The sequence below is a fragment of the Nicotiana attenuata genome, unplaced genomic scaffold (genome assembly GCF_001879085.1).
Source record: "Nicotiana attenuata strain UT unplaced genomic scaffold, NIATTr2, whole genome shotgun sequence".
Classification (NCBI taxonomy): Eukaryota; Viridiplantae; Streptophyta; class Magnoliopsida; order Solanales; family Solanaceae; genus Nicotiana; species Nicotiana attenuata.
In genome coordinates, this window is record NW_017672035.1 from 42,639 (window position 1) to 60,099 (window position 17,461).

Here is a 17,461-nt window from a genome sequence, read left to right on the forward strand (position 1 = left end):
ATTACTTTTTTGAAAACAAGATGAGGTCACGAGAAGTTGAAATCTTGAGGTTGCTTTGATATAAAACATATCAAGAATTCTTAGTATGTTCTGTGATGAAAGGTCTTAAATACAACAGTGGATATTCATCAAATCCTGTTCCATAGATTGAATCTCTGCAGATAGGAACTATTTATACCTAGGAGTAGCTGTTTTGTTTAAAATGGAAAAGATCTTGATCCAATTAACACATAAAGCACTAGATGAATCAAACTAATTAATTAACAAAGTGACAGAATAAATGGACATGAGTTTACCACTTTTTGGACCTCACACTTCATGCCATATTTCTTTTTTGAGCAACTTCTTTTTATTGGTATCATTTTCCACCTTATATGTGTGATGATGTACAGCTAAGTTTCATCTGCTTCTTGTATGCAAATGGTGAAAACCTACTTAAGGCAACAATGTAAAACAAGGTTTGTCACTCGCAAAAAATTACATGGGCCACACTGTTTAGCGTTGATATCTAAATGGAGATGCCTCACTAGTTCTGTATGTGTGTTTCACTTGTGCGCGTGCATGCATACATTCCCATGTGTGTGTACTTTTACTGTAAATCCGAAGAAAGATAAGTTGCCCTTACTCCACTCACCCACCCCCAGAAAAGGAAGAAAGAAAGGTGTGTCCCTGACGGGAAAGGAGAGAAACTAAGAGAAGAATAAAAGAATTCGAGACAGAAAAAAAGAAACATGGAAAGGTAGCTTACTCAAGTTAGCATTGGCAATGCAGTTTATATGCACTGGGAGCAGTATAACAAAAAGAATGGCAATGTACCACGGGTTATAGAGAAGCACCACTAGAAAATATATCCCTACATCAAAAAATATTAGCTAACATAACAAGCCAAATCGGTGCTGCTTCAGTGCATTTATGTTTGCATATGGTGTTTATTGACCTTGAGAAAGCATACGATAAAGTCCCGAGGGAGGTCCTGTGGAGGTGTTTGGAGGCTACCGGCGTTCCGGTAGCGTACATTAGGGTGATTAAGGAAACGTATGATGATGCTAAGACTCGGGTGAGGACTATGGGTGGTGACTCGGAGCATTTTCTTGTGGTGATAGGGTTGCACCAGGGATCCGCTCTTAGCCCGTTTTTATTTGCCTTGGCGATGGATGTACTGTCACGACACATCCAAGGGGAAGTGCCTTGGTGCATGCTATTGGACGATGATATAGTGTTGATTGACGAGACGCGAAGCGGAGTTAACGCGAGGTTGGAGGTTTGAAGACAAACCTTGGAATCTAAAGGTTTCAAACTGAGTAGAACCAAGACAGAATACTTGGAGTGCAAATTCAGTAACAGGACCCATGAAGCAGACGTAGAGGTAAAGCTTGATGCTCAAGTTATCCCCAAAAGAGCGAGTTTTAAGTATCTCGAGTCTATTATCCAAGGTAACGGGGAGATTGACAAAGATGTCGCACATCGCATCGGAGCGGGATGGATGAAGTGGAGGCTCGCTTCCGGTGTTTTATGTCATAAGAATGTGCCGCCAAGACTTAAGGGTAAGTTTTATAGAGTGGTGGTTCAACCGGCTATGCTGTATGGGGCTGAGTGTTGGCCAGTCAACAACTCCCACGTGCAGACGATGAAAGTAGCAGAGATGAGGATGTTTGAGATGGATGTATGGGTGTATCAGGAGAGATAAGATTAAGAATGAAGCTATCCGGGACAGAGCGGGAGTAGCCTCCGTGGAGGACAAGATGCGGGAGTCGAGGCTGAGATGGTTCAGACATGTTAAGAGAAGAAGCATTGATGCTCCTGTCAGGAGGTGTGAGAGGTTGGCCATGGAGAGTTTGAGAAGAGGTCGAGGTAGGCCTAAGAAGTACTGGGGAGAGGTGATTAGACAGGACATGCCGCTGCTTCAGCTCGCTGAGGACATGACCCTGGATAGGAGGGTGTGGAGGTCGAGGATTAAGGGAGAAGGTTAGTGGGTAGTTTTTAGTTGTTCACCGATAGTCTTAGTAGCACGCATATCCCTTCAGATTCTTAGATTTTTAGTACGTTATGTGGTTCTGTTCGCCTCAGGTATTGTATTCCCTGTTGCTATTATTTGGTATTACTTATCCTTTATCTCTCCCTTTTTCTTTTCTCTTCCTTCTCTCTCCCTTCCTTGCTTTCCTCTTCTTCTTACCCTTCCTGAGTCGAGGGTCTATTGGAAACAGCGTCTCTACCTGCATTAGATAGGGGTAAGGTCTGCGTACAGACTACCCTCCCCAGACCCCACCTGTTGGGAACATACTGGGTTTGTTGTTGTTGTTGTCGTCCCTGTCCTATCTGACTAAAAACAACCAGCAACACAACAATCATAAAATTATTTCAGAGCTGTTCACATAAGCATTGATCTTGCAGAATCCGAGCACTCATATTTCAATAAGTGAAGTTTTAAAGATACATAGTGTGTGATTGGCTATTGTGATACAGAGACGTACTACCCTCAAAAAAATTTGGGTATCAAAGTAATTAATAGGTTAATCTTGTCTGAAACTCTAAGCAAACATCTTCATTCTCTAGAATGCATATCCAACATATGAAAGGTCACCTTAATATTGATATCGGCATCACCGAGAGCTGATGGTGGAAGCAGTGTTTTTGAGAGCGCGAAGCGCAAAAAAGCGACAGGGGCTCGCCTCGCTTCAAAAGCGAAGCGCAAAGTGAAGCGCACGCTTTATTGAAGTGAAGCGCAATTCTTAAAATACATATAATATATAATAATTAATTTATAAACTGAAATACACATTAAAAAAATCAAATAAACTAAAATATACCATACACCATATATATATATATATAATTTTATAAACTAAAATACATAATAAGATTAAGAAGAATAAAAGGGGGGGAAAAAAGGAAAACAGCGCCTGCCCTAGCTGTGCAAACGCTGGACGAGAAAAAGTGAAAAAGAGAAGAGAAGAAGAAGAAGGAAGAAAGAAGGAAAAAGAAAGAAAAAACATGGGAACAAGAAGAAGAAAGAAAGAAGAAAGAAAAAATTGAGAAGAAGAAAAATTACCTGGACTAGATGGAGGAAGTTGAAACCCTAGCAGCACCAATGTCGATCGAAGAAAGAGAAATGGTCAATTTTGGTCTTAGGGGTCTGTTTTATATAATAAAAAAACAGACCCAAACGTTTCTTTTCTTTTTTTAAAAAGGCCCCTCTTAACAGAAGCGAGCGCTTCATCGCTTCATCGCTTCTTCAACTGAAGCGCACGCTTCACATGGTTGAGTTGCCTCAGGCTAGGAAAAGCAATGGCTGGTCGCTTCGGGCTTAAAGCGACGAAGCGATCGCTTTTTCAAACACTGGGTGGAAGCAGTTGGTTTAAGAGAATTTATCAAAGTTCCCCTCATGTAAACTTTCGCAATCAGATTCCGGTGTCAAAGGATCAAGGTGGGGAGTCAAAAGAGAAAATTCTTTAAGAGCAAGAGATAGCAACACAATTTTGAGTAAGGACATTATTTCCTATGTGTAAATATTTCTTCTTTTTTTATATAAGGTAATGTAATTGCATTAAAAATGTACCAAGAAGGTACAGAAAGCATATAAAACTTCAGCACTGCTGAAAACTATTACAATCTCAAAACTTCTATAAAATCCATGTACTAATGTGAAGTTCAATATGTAAATTTGTAACAAATTAATATACAGCTGTGTACTAGGAAGCGCAACCTAATATTATGAAAGGATCACATGAGACCCTCTTTCAAGTAGCCAAATAATGTAACCCTCAGGGGTTGGCCTGGTGGCAATAGACTTGAGCCTTGGGGTTTGCTCCCTTTCAAGGTCTCAAGTTCGAAACCCACTGGGTGCAAACAATTTCTGAGGGCCATCGGACTGGGTAAAACCTGAATTAACCGTGGTGCACTTGCGGGAAACTCCTTGCCGAGGGCCTATGCACCCCCGGGATTAGTCGGGCCTCTTAGAGACTCGGACACCCGGTGCAAATCAAAAAAAAAGTAGCCAAATAATGTAAATGACAGTCTGAGTAAGAGGAAGACCCCTGCTTATTTTGAAAGAATGAAGACAAGAAGCAAAGAATTAGAAGAGACTGTGATATGCTTCTTAAGATGGCCACATATATGAGATTATTCAGTTGAAAGAACTTATGTTACATTTTTGGAAATGAAAAAAGAAACTTTTTATATGACACCGTGGTAATCAAACATTTTTAATTTATGAGCAGGAATCCTTCTGGGGCCGACGCTTATGACCAACCGCAGCCTTCGAAACTCGGGGATAATGGGGCCTGCCCCTCTATCCTTCCTTTCCACTTAAATACCAAGCTTCTTGAACTTGCGACCTAAAGTCACAAGTCCCTAGACCTTTGCCACTTGAAATAAGCCCTAGGGCCATAATCAAACTTTTTTTACCACAATTTTTCCAGAAGTTTCCTAAGTAGCGTTCTTTATAGAAGTTATGGTTCATATTACTTTTATGTAGTTCCCCTTCATGTAAATTCCATGACAAAAAGATTGAGGAAGCTAATTCACACCAGATATTAGATACTTTAACTCGTACTCTAAATCTTGTCATTTCTTTCTAAACAAGTGAAATGAAAAAGAATGACAATAGTACTTTTTTCCTATACCGCTGGTCCAGGTCAGTTTGTATGTACCTCCATTATTCCACCAGATACATGCTATCTTCGAAGCACAAGTATCGGGTAACTCTACCCCCAAGGTTTAGGTAGATGGGAAGAAATACTTCGTGTATTTTGTCTATGCTGGCATTTGTCTCCAAGGTTTGCATCCATTTCATGGACCACTAGGCCACACCTTTGGGTGTGGATGACAGTAGTACTTCTACATATGAATTGGTTTATAGTACTTTTATGTAGTTTTTATATACATAATTTGTATTCAGAAAATGATAAACCAATATTCCCGTGCTCCCTCATTGTGCTCGTGGTCCAACTATAATGGAAGATAAGGAGCACGAAAAAAATGAGGACCTAACAGAGACTACACAAACAGAAAGCAAGAAAATATGGCAATATAAACAGAAATAACGAATTTAAAGAAAAATTGCATCCCCCACCCCCACCCACACACACACAACTTCAAAAGAAAACAGTTACTAAATGAACCTGGCGTCCTCCTCAATGTTGTCGTGAAAAACTGGACAAACTCAAAAGCATATCGAGAGAACAGTACTAACCTTTGGTCTAATTACACAAGCTCCAGGATAAGTCTTTAAAATAGAATTAGTGACTTCATTCCCTATATTCCATTTATTGTTGGCTCCAAGTACGCCTCCAACCATAACAACAGGGAAGGAACCTTTTCCATCTGCAGTCGTCAACATGCACAAATTTAGTGCCAAAAGGGAGATAGAAGAAATGGATAAGGATAAAAGAGAGAAAAAGTGAGACAGGGTGAAAGAGATTGTAAGACCCAATATCAATTCATAAACTTTTCATCCAGTGCTTCTTTCTTTCTTTTTGGAATAACAGAAATCCCAAAAACAAAACTATTCATCCAGCATTAATAGGTACACAAGATCCTATTAATCGAATGAGAGCCTTGAACAAGCTAGTTCATCACACAACCAAAACTCTCTGTCTAACTAAAACATAAGGATAGAAGAAATCAAAGAAATAGTGATAATGAGAAGAACTCGTTGATTAATACCTAATCTAAACCTATAAGATAACTATGCAAGTAATCAAAAATAAATATGAAAATAATCTAAGAATCTAACAAAAATCTCAAGAATCTGTGACAACCCTTTTTTTTATATCTTATGATTTATGAACTACAACATTAAATGAATTTAAACCGAGAACATGGCCAGTGAGGATTCATAGCCGAACCCAACTTGTTTGGGAGTGAGGCGTAGTTGTTGTTTGTATGCACTGCAACAATCTCCCCTAAAAATGTCAAAATGTCTGGCTAGGACCACAGCGAGGGTATTAGCATAATTCCAAAGATTTCGGCATTAGTAGAAGAATCTCATCTTTGTTGATACAAAACATCAAGAAAAGAATGTCAATTGACTGTTGAGGGTCGAATTATTTCTTGAAGGGTCACCTGAATGTTGAGGGTTGAGTTATTTCATGAAGGGTCAGGTGACGATTATTTAATTGGTTATCATACTAGGATGCAGCAATGACTGAAGATTCAATACTCGTGCTCTGATGCTAAAATTGATGAACTATCAAAAGGAAGATGGGAGAGAAGGGACAAAGAAGGTTAAAATGTGTGTGTGTGTGTTGGGGGGGGGGGGGAATAGATAGAGAAATAGAAAAAGATATATTAGATTATAGTACCCACTATTAACAGGGGTCTTATCTTCATAGGGAAGAGAGAGCTCTAACAAATAAGCTAGTCAAAGTGAAGATAGGAGAAGGTGATATGGCAATAGATATAAACTGAACCTCGAAGATCTAAACGTAATGAACAATTTAAAAACATACATAAAACAATTCAATAGTAATATGAAACTAATCTGAAATCTGGAGAAAATCTTAATATCAGCAATGGCTCATCTTCTTCAACAGTAAAATTTCCCATTCTCTTTGAGTTACCTCAGTCACTATTGATGTTGGGAGAAAAACCATGCATACAAGTAGTATACCTAAAAGCAGAGAACCTACATCAAACTAACAAGTTAAAAGTAGCTGAGTAGACATGTATATCATTTAAGTGCAAGCGCAAAGAGAAATAGAGAATGATAAAAACATATAAAATCAGAATTTTTATTCAGGACAAACCTTCCCCTGCCAAGTGTAGTCTTTGGACAACAGCTTTGACACTTATAGCCAATTCTTGAACTGCATTATGTAAGATCTCGTCTGCAATTTTATCTCCATCCTCTGCACAGGATACAACTACTGGAACAAGTGCTGCAATGCGAGCCCAAGATGGATCCGCATAGGTCCACCTAGATCCCAACAAGAATGAAATGAAACAGCCAAAAATATTGTTCTAGTGCAAATATTCTGTATACATCAGTTTATATGGTGTAAATGTTGCCCAATGTGAGTTCCTTACAATCCTGTCCCTAACGGAATGGAAGAAGCTGGAGAAGGCACTTGAAATGCCCATCAACTTTGACACAAATCAGTTTAGAGAAGATACCCTATTAGTTCGTCTGGAGAAGAAAGACCTAGTGACTGTAGAATACAACTCGAAAGCATTGTTTGTGGACCTCGACCATCATGAGCCCTCATCACTGCAATCAATGCTTGAGCAGCAATCCCATAGCCACTGCAGTAGCAGAAACTGATAGCTATAATCATGTTCGAAAGATTAGCAAATTTACTTGCAAAAAAACCTTTAAAAATACAGTATTTTCTGTGTTCTTTCTTCATTTATTCATTTATTTACCTATCAGTCTATTTCTTTTGCAACAAACCATAACAAGTGTATATCCTGAACAGTGAACACTACGACATGAACTAAAAATGAATGAACATAAATGGCAGTTAGAAAAAAGTAGTAGTGTTAGTTATCATTTATCAATTATTAAGGTGTCAGCCACATCATTGATCTAGGGCTATTTAGCCTCAAAAACATGAAAATGAAGTACAGATAATTCACAGAAAATAAACAAATTAAAGATCCCAACTGCTTTGTGCTAAGAGTATCCTAACCCAAAAATGCAACTCATGGACAAGCGCCAATTTGGACATATCACTATACTCCATCAAAAATAAACAGAAAGCAAGTGCTAGTATAGTACATATGTGTTCTCAAACTTAACAAAATCCTAAAACCAGTATTAGATACGACACATATTTTTAATATCAGTTGGACATTTTCTCCTAGTAAATTTTGCTTGACATGTAACTCAAGCATGGATGTCCATAGCATTTAGATTATTGAATTTTTGAGTCTTAAAAGGAGCTCCAGGAAAGTAATAATATTCTGTTTGAATAACCACATGAACTAGAAGCAGGAAGAAAGCAGAATATCACAGGTACTGACAGAAAACTTACCCCTGATATATTTTAGCGAAATACTGTAACCTGAATTAATTCAACCTGTTGCAGTCCAATTAGGTGCCAAACCAAAGCATCAAGGTATAGCTCATAGCATCGATGATTTACCTTGACCATGAAGCCCACTGCTCAAAGTTTTATTGTATCCAATGACACAGTACCAGGAACACGGAGAAATGAATATAGCTCGTAATCCACTTCAATGTGGTATAACCACGCATGTTAAGATAGACACTATATCAATGAAAAGTTGGGTGTGAAATTAAAATACTAGTTCTGAAAATTGGGATCAACTTGCCATAGCTTAACCAATGGAGTAGTAGGAACTATTCCACACAACCTCATTGAAAGCTAGACACGTGAAACATAACTCTACAACAAGCTTGCGGGAGAATCCAGAGTTGCTGCAATTTGAGATGCACATGGCAACTGAATGCATTTGAATATGTATAGGGCACAGAATAACCGCTCTCTAAAATCTCTTCTAATGCCTTTGATCATTTTATCTCTTTCAACTGTCAAATCAAAGTAGGTATAACCGACTTCAATGGCCAATCACAACTAGGAGAACAGAGTCTCATTTCAATGTCCTCAACTAAGATACACAACTAGGAAACGAGTTAGTTCGAGTGCTCCAACAGGAAAGGACTAAGTTCTCCACTTAAAAACATAATCTGATGGGTTTGGATTTATGACGCCACCTCTGAGCAGCAATGAATTCACTAGAGAGTCCTAAACATTAAAGTAAATAATCTATGAGGACACTAATACAGAATCTTGTATCAATTCTAGTGTCAAGTTTAGCTTTCATCAAAAGCGGATCTCTCATCTATCCAAAGATCGCTTGCTATATTCACAAAATTATCTACTTATGCAACAAGCTTAAAGTTTCAAGATTAGCCATCAGCTGGCAGATGTGTCGCAAGCCGTAAACATTTGCCTCTGTGCAACAAAATTCAACGGTTATTCAGAACTTATAGCGTCCTCGCCAATGACAAAATCTACATTAATATTACGGAAAGCTCACCACTAAACTTTACAATGCAGATATGTCTAAGGAGACCTTTTCAACGTGAACTGATATGCTGGAATTCAACATTAGCAGAAGTATATTTTCTTATGACAAAAAAGAGAAAAGTAAAAAAAAAACAATTAATCCTGTATCTTTTCTTATGACAAAAAAGAGAAAAGTAAAAAAACTAAAAAAGCAATTAATCCTATATATATGAACCAAATCTTTTTCTCCACATATTCATTTTTCCAGGCTATAGGGAAGAGAATGTAGCAGAATATGTATCTTTATCAAAACAATGAATACGCACCAACTTTACCTCCCCCAATCACCCAAAACAGGCCCTGCACCCGCGGCCCGAGCTTCTCTTCCATCTTCAGTAAATCCATAAGAAATGCTTCCTGTACCAGCTATTAAAACACAGCCATGAAGTTTTCCCATCGTGCCACTTGCTAGAGCAGCCACGGCATCATTCTGAATATACAACTTAACATGACTTGGGAATGCTCTCCTGTAAAATAATCACAGTTTTGAAAAATATTTAGTGAAAGCGTATAGACATTTGGAATAAATATTCTAGATACATCATTATCACACGTATAAAGTATTTCCCATGTCAAGGTCCAAATGTCCCATAATCTTGGAACAACTAGCTCAAGGTCCAAATGTCCCATAGTTTTTAAAAGTTAGCCTACAAGACACAACTATGTTAAACTGCTTGGTACTGTAGCCCCCAGGGCTTTGATTCATCGGCAAAGGTAGTACAGCATGGGATGTAAGGCATGCGCACCTCACGAGTTCGAACCCTGGCTGGTGGGACAAGTCAAATTTTTTAGTGGAAAAGGATAGAGAGGCGGACCCATTACTCCACCAAGTTTCTAAGCTGGAAACAGCAGATTCCTCAGTTACTGAGAAAACAAAAACAGTTAACACTACTGAAGTGGTTTCCCTATAAACTAGGTCTTGTTAGTTTTAATAATTTTATGGTTTTGCTGTCCTCTTATTTGCATTAAGATCAGGTTTGAAGATAAAGTTCAAGTTATTCACCTACTGCCCTGTATAGTCTGAAAATGGAACTGATAGCTGCACTCATGAGATTCTACACAAAGATGTCAATAAATTAATTTCTTTCCTCTATTAACTAGACTTCAAGAAACTAACTGTGGCCGAGAGCTTGTTTACTACGCTTGTCCCAAACTCGGCTGAAACAGAAGAGTTGTGGTGCGGAAAGAGTGGCACCAGTCGATGTGAATTCTCACAACATAAGCTACATAGGACTTGAATACGAAAGTGGTCCAAGTGGAGAAAAAAAGAAGTAATAATTCATACAGCTGACCCCGACAAACTTGGGATCAACGCATAGTTGTTGTACTATTACTTAAATTTCATGAAATTGCAAATCTGTACCTTGACTCTTTCATTACTCAGCAATCAATTGGGAGCAGAAAAATATAGCAACTAATTTCACATTCTTATGTACCAAAAGTCCAGAACTTTAGGATTATTCAGGTTTATATAGAGCATTTGGAGCAGAGGAATATATTTCTCATTCATATGTACCGGAACTTTAGGATAATTAAGGTTTATTTACTAGTAGGCTTATTTTCAGGTTCTTATTTTGTATAACCTATGACTCCTCAAAAGCTTGAGCACCTTTGAAAAGCTTGTGGCAGTTCTTAACAGGTCTAGAGTAGTGAAAATAACGCATTCCAATAAAACCGACTAAATTTTCCTGACAGGATTTTCAGGTCTTAATTATGCTAAGCAATGGGCAATACCTTAGAACTCACATTAGCAATAGGAACAGAGCACTTGGCTAGAAAGAAAGACACATACTTTCCAAAATTGGTGTATTTTCCCCAAGTATGGCGGGGTAGATTAGTGTAAATAGCTTCTAGATTACCTTTATAAAATGAGAAGGTCTTTTTTCGTTTATAACCATGCCTGGGCCTGCTTGCACGCCTTGATTAATTTCACGGTTACCTACTACCTCCCACCAACACAGGTGTTGGGTAACTCTTTCTACCAAGGCGTAGACAAGAAATCAACTAGTGTTTTTGTCTCTGCTGGGATTTGAACATGAGACCTCATGGTTCTCAACCCACTTCATTGACCATTAGGTTACATCATGAAGGTTATCCGAAAGAAAACACAGTATGAACTATAAAGAGATTTGAATACTCCCTATATAATTCTCATTTTTGCAGATGTCATTGAGCATCGCACTCTCCCTCAGTAACCAAGATCTCTCTGTAAAATATACCAATTTACAATTTTATCCAAAATCAAAGTACGATAAAGAGTAAAATACTTTACTAAAAGGATTTCCAAACTGGCTCAACGTATTGCATTCCTGTTGGTGATTGCTCTACTCTATTTTGATTTTGACCATAATAAATGCCATAGGGAAAACAGATCAAGATTTCCCACAGAACAAGCAGCTTTGGTGCACAAATGCCACAGATAAAAAGGTTTCCAGCATACCTAGTCAGCACGCAAACATATTATCCCACCAAAACAAAAGAAAGAAACAAACAAACAAACAAAATATGATGGGTACCAGATTGACTACATAAACACACTAGAGTAGATTCTCAAAACTTCCTAGAAAAAAGTAACCTGGGGAAAGGCCATTCAACCCTTTGATTGAGATACAAACGGGATGCAACTAAAAAAATGAGGCAAATGTCAGCAGCCTATTAGTGACATTAAATTCAAAAGTAACACCTGAAGTACAAGATTAACTCCACAACCACAAACAAGAACTATTAACAAATGAGTAGCAAACCTCAGCCAGCCTATTAGTGACACTAAATTCAAAAGTAACACCTGAAGTACAAGATTAACTCCACAACCACAAACAAGAACTATTAACAAATGATTAGCAAACCTCAGCCAGCCTAATATTTTCTCCTGATCTGTTGGATGGTTCACACCGGATAGACCCAAACAAACTGCTTTAACAGCTGATCGTTTCACACCAGCATCAAGCAATGCTTCTGCCATAACCTTTTCCAGTGTTTCTCTAGCTACATCTTCTGTAAACATGGACAAAGAGTGAAATGGCTAAAGAAACTCATATCTATTAGGAATCAAGAATATTTTTCTTATGACATTACTTCAACCGTAAGGAAAACAGTTCTAGCAGTTGACTTAGCAAACTTCAACAATTGACCAACACTTGAAATCCACAGAAATATACAACATTATTCTGCTCATCGCATAACTTTGCATTCAATAGATTGACGAGCAATGATGACCATTCATGCTTATATAACTTCTAGATAGCATGTTTAACACATGAGACAACAATTCAAATCTTGGCGGCATATGCTCAAGTACAACTATCCTACTGAACTACACATAGTTGCTGATTCATTGAGCTACTTAACTCCGCTGTGTGAGGCCGATCTCAAGCCCATGTAAAGTAGGATGGTCAGGTTAGATTGACAAGCAACATAAAAATAATACAACTATGATGAATCCTCAATTTATTTGGATTTGGCACATCCACCTATGTGCATAATACCCTAGATAGGGCAAGGGATACGAAGGAGGATTCATACAGTTGACCTCAAAACCAATATGGGATTAAGACGTAGTAGATTGATTAGTATGAACTACATATTTTCTTTCTACCTTCTTCCTCCCCACCCATGAAAAGCAAAAGGAGTAGTTGGACTCTAGATTCTAAATATCAAAGACCAAAAAGGTCTTTGTAAGTATTTTTTCCTTTCCAATAACCAACAAACCACCCCATAAAATACAGCATGAGAAACCCTTAATGTAAAAAAACAAAAAAAAAAAGCAAATAAAGCAACCAACATAAACTAAAAGAGTTTAACTAATATCCACCAACGGCGGAAAGCACTTATACATCATCAGATCACCTTTACCAGTCATAGCAGATAACCTACCTTGTTGCAATAGATGTTATAAATCACATTTTTTTAGGAAGGGATACCTGTAAATTTCTTTGATAGTGTAAAATTATTGTTAAACTCATAGTGTATATAAGTTAAACTCAAATTTAAAATCTTTCCCCTTTTCCCTTTGAAGCATAAAAGACTCATTCATATATTCAAAACTTCAGTCAGAAAACATTAGTGGAAAACGACAATTATCGTAAACCAGTTAGGTGTAGATTATCTACATCCATTCTACTTCAATCAAGTCCCGGCTTAGCACTTCTTCAGCTAAAATCAACAGGCTAGGTTTGGAAAATTGGGCCATATTTTACTACTCGCCAATTGGGCTAAAACATAAAGAAATATGTTGAAAAGGAGAATTTGAATACCTCCAACGCTATTAAAATTGGAACAACCGGCAACGGAGCGGCCCAGAACTGGAAGAGGATCAGGGAATTCGGAAAAGGAAAGAAGTGGCATACAAACACACACAGTGGAGGTGGTGCCCCCATCTACCCCCAATATCACCTCCCTCTCATCTGATTCTGACCCCATTTATTTACAAAACCCACAAACAACAATAAACACCACAAAACGAAAAAATTCTCTCTTTTGAATTTGGGTATGTGTCATAGGGGGAATTTGATTGTGGATTTATGTTTAAGTGTATGAGAGATAAATAGGAGATGGAGTCAGGATTAAGATATTTTTTGGATAAATAAGAATGCTATGGGATTGATCTGATTGTTGAATTTATACACGAGGAAATTGGGTTTATAATTGTTTAAGATTGGTTGACCTTTACTTCACGCCTGTCAAAGTGGATTCTTTCGGTTTACTGTATGGTTGGTTCTTATATAAGGGTTGTTTTACGTTTGATTTTTTATGTACTAGTTGCGAATTGCAACGGTGTTTTTGTCTTTAAAATAATTTTGATTTAAATTGATTATGAACATGATACATAGTTGATGATAGGCTATAACTGCATATTTTAGTCGCTTATTACACTGGAATTTACTGCACTTTAATTGAGTTTGCGCTTTAATCGCTAGTGTTTTGCACTAATTGTGTGTTTTATGCCTTGTAGGTGTGATTCCGAGCTATATAGATGTTATGGAATGAATTTAAGTGATTTGAAGCTTTGAAGTCTGAGTAAAAGCTCAAGGAATTAAGCCGGGATCGTGTTCGGGGGTCAAATTTGATAATTAAGTACGAACGAAGACTTGAGGAGGCATATTGCGCACTGTCTAGTAAAATAGACATAACTTTTTGCTCAGAACTCCATTTGGGCTCCACAATATATGGTTGAAAAGCTAACTCAAAGGGCTACAACTTTCATGTTTTACGTTTTTCCAAATTCCAAACGGAACAGGGTGAAAAACCGCGGTTCCACCGCGACCGCGGCAGAACCGCGGTAGAAGATGGTCGCGGACAACTGAAGAATCAGAGGGCATGTTTGGCCGCGGTTCCACCGCGACCGCGGCAGGAAGCGAAAATTTCAGGGACTAAAGTGCAAAACATGGGATTTTAAGTCCTAAACCCTATATTAAACAAAGGAGGCCGGCCAAGAACAAAGAGGGGACATATTTTGGACATAGATTCGACCTAAGGAGGCAAGAACACATTGGGAGCAAGGCGGAGAATTCTTCTACGAGTTTTTTTTCTTCCTCTTCCTATTTTTCATTGTTGGTTATGACTTTTAGTATTGTAGTTTTACATACTATTATGAATAGCTAATTTGTTATCTAGAGTTTTGATAGAACCTTTTGTAGGATAAATTCTTGTTATGTTTTTATATAATTGAGCCATAGCCTTTTCTCTATTTGTTCAACTACGTTTATATTGTGGTTGATTGAAGAGCTCTCAATTAGCTGTGCCTATTTAGTATGCATAACTCGGGAGAGAGTGCATATTTAGGTAATTGTTGAACAACACCACTCCCAGAGTATATGAGGGATCAATAACCGAGGGTTTAAAGGTGGGATTAGGGATAACGAAGCCTTGGGTGCGATCTGAAGTGAGCTGTATTAAAAGCCAGCTAGCGTAGCTCGGGAGAGTGCGTCTAGTAAATTGTCGTAATTACTCGGGAGAGATTTACGGTAATAAGAGCGCTCATGATCGGTAGAGAATACTTAGGCGAAATTATAGAAGACATAGCGGGAAGGATTCCGACAATAGGGGAAATCATAACTCTAGACCTCCTTAATCTTTTCTCTAACCCTCAGTATCGTTAGTTGTTAATTTACTATTTTAATTTATTAGTTAAGTAGTTAGACACAAGAATCTTAATATCTATAAGTTAGAAATTATTCAAGCTTGTCTTCTTGGTGATAGTGAACAACTGTAGCTAAACCTTAGTTCTCTGTGGGATTCGACTCCGGACTTGTAAACCGGATTATATTTGCAACGACCGCATTGTCTTTTTTATAAGGCATAGTTGGGCGTGATCAATAATTTAGCATAAATATACGACCAAGTAACAATTGAATGTTGAAATAGACATTTGTGTCATGACTTATGCTTCGACATTGTTAAATAGTACTAGTAGAATTTTTCGATAGTAACAAACAGTATGATGTGGATGAGAAGGATTGTTATTTTGGAAACATATACAATTAATTAATAATTAATTCTACCTAATTGACTAGCAGTTGACTTTTTAAAATTGATCGTGAGTAAGTCATCATTTAAGACAGACATAAAATTTGGACAAAATACATTTAGCTTAAATACATAGAAACTCATGCTGAAGTTTAAAATTTTGGCAACCATTTTCTAAGTGGATAATATGGTTCTTTATTTATATTAGACCCATTTTTAAATGGTTTATTATCCAACCCATTTTTTGATGGATAATATGGGTGGATAACTGTTTTCTTTTAGAGATTTTTTCCTTCCTATACCATATATGAAACTTTATTACCAAATATGTGCATAGTTTCTAATTTACCCGCTATGTTCACAGTTTTTCTATAATTATTATACCATTCATTAAATACTAATTATTAGTAGTTGAATCTTCCTAATTAGGTGCGCTACAAATCAGGAACAGAATATTCTAATTGATTTAGCGACCTTCAGATCAAATTTGAAATGCAAATCCTATATCTTCAATTTAAAATCAAATTACATAGACTATTTTCTGCAAAACCTCTGTTTTTCGATATTTTTCCTTAAGCCACAAATCAAAAAAAGACAAAATCGTCAACAAATTCGAATCAAATTGTAGAAATCAGTTCTGCAAAAGCTCAGTTCGTCGACATTCTCTCTACATCTCTCTCTATTTCTCAATCGCAAATTTCAGTAATACAAAGCAAATGAAAAGAGAGCAGCAATTCCACCATTGACAGCCATTAAAAAGCTTGAAAGCTTTGAATTCAAATTTGGGTTTTCAAAAATCATTATTTGTTTGGATTGGGTGTTGTTGAAAATAATCGGGAATATGGTTTGGAGTTTATATCTCAATTTTGAGGGGTTTTGGTGAAGATTAGACTTGGTTTTGACTGAATTTCATATTGAAACTCGAAGAAGAAGAAGAAGAAGAAGAAGAAGAAGAAGAAGAAGAAGAAGAAGAAGACGACATATTGCATAAATTGTAGATAAATTGTAGATTATTTGTATTCTGATTGTAGATGCTTTATTTTCTGTTTTCACAAATAAAAAACGGCTAAAACTTCTACAAATCTTCTGAAAAAATGCAATTATGTGAAAAATCCCGATTATGCTACAATTGAATGGGAATTGGGATATAAAAATTCAATATACCCATTTTGTAGATATTTTGTAGATAAATTGTAGATTGTTTGTATTCTAATTATAGATGCTTTATTTTCTGTTTTCACAAATCAAAAACGACTAAAACTTCTACAAATCTTCTGCAAAAAACGCAATTATGTCGAAAATCCCAATTAAACTACAATCGAATGGGAATTGGGATATTAAAATTCAATATACCCAGTTTGTAGATATTTTGTAGATGAATTGTAGATTATTTGTATTCTGATTGTAGATGTCACGACCCAAAATCCACTAAGGGTCGTGATGGCGCCGGACACTGCTGTCAGGCAAGCCAACCAAATTACTTAATCAAATTCTCGTTTTAATACTTTTGAAATCTAGGATTTTCCTTCAAATTTAGTAATTTAAAAGATAATTGTCTCAAATCAAATTTAAATGATAAGCGGTTAATACAAAATACTTCAAAACCATCCCAGAACCCGGTGTCACAAGTGCATGAGCAATTTCTAAGAAAAATTAAATAGACTACAACAACTGTCCGGAACACAATATTGGACAGAAAATAAGAACAGATAATTGAAAGAGACTCTGCTGACTGCGGGTCGCCTCGAGAAGTGCAACTCACCTAAGTCTCCGTATCCACCCTGCTGCTACGCCCAGTAGGCCACTAGAGTTACATATACCTGTGCAACAAAAATGCACAGAAGTGTAGTATGAGTACGAAAACAACGTGTACTCAATAAGTATCCCGTCTAATCTCGAAGAAGTAGAGACGAGATGGTCAACTTCGACACTTACTAGTGGTCCAATAATAATATGGTGAAGAT

At 37.2% G+C, this 17,461-nt stretch overlaps 1 protein-coding gene across 1 annotated transcript in view; it reads right to left on the bottom strand.

The window, feature by feature from the left end:
* Positions 1-13,729, bottom strand: part of LOC109211454 (N-acetyl-D-glucosamine kinase) — a 14,941-nt gene extending 1,212 nt beyond the window's left edge. Inside the window, exons 1-6 of the mRNA XM_019374985.1 lie at positions 13,286-13,729; positions 11,879-12,026; positions 9,308-9,499; positions 7,114-7,242; positions 6,747-6,916; positions 5,192-5,322 (exon numbers count right to left, since the gene is read on the bottom strand). Of these exons, the coding sequence (XP_019230530.1) occupies positions 5,192-5,322; positions 6,747-6,916; positions 7,114-7,242; positions 9,308-9,499; positions 11,879-12,026; positions 13,286-13,451 (936 nt within the window). The 5' untranslated portion in view covers positions 13,452-13,729. The remainder of the gene's footprint in view (positions 1-5,191; positions 5,323-6,746; positions 6,917-7,113; positions 7,243-9,307; positions 9,500-11,878; positions 12,027-13,285) is intronic.
* Positions 13,730-17,461: the final 3,732 nt, after the last annotated feature.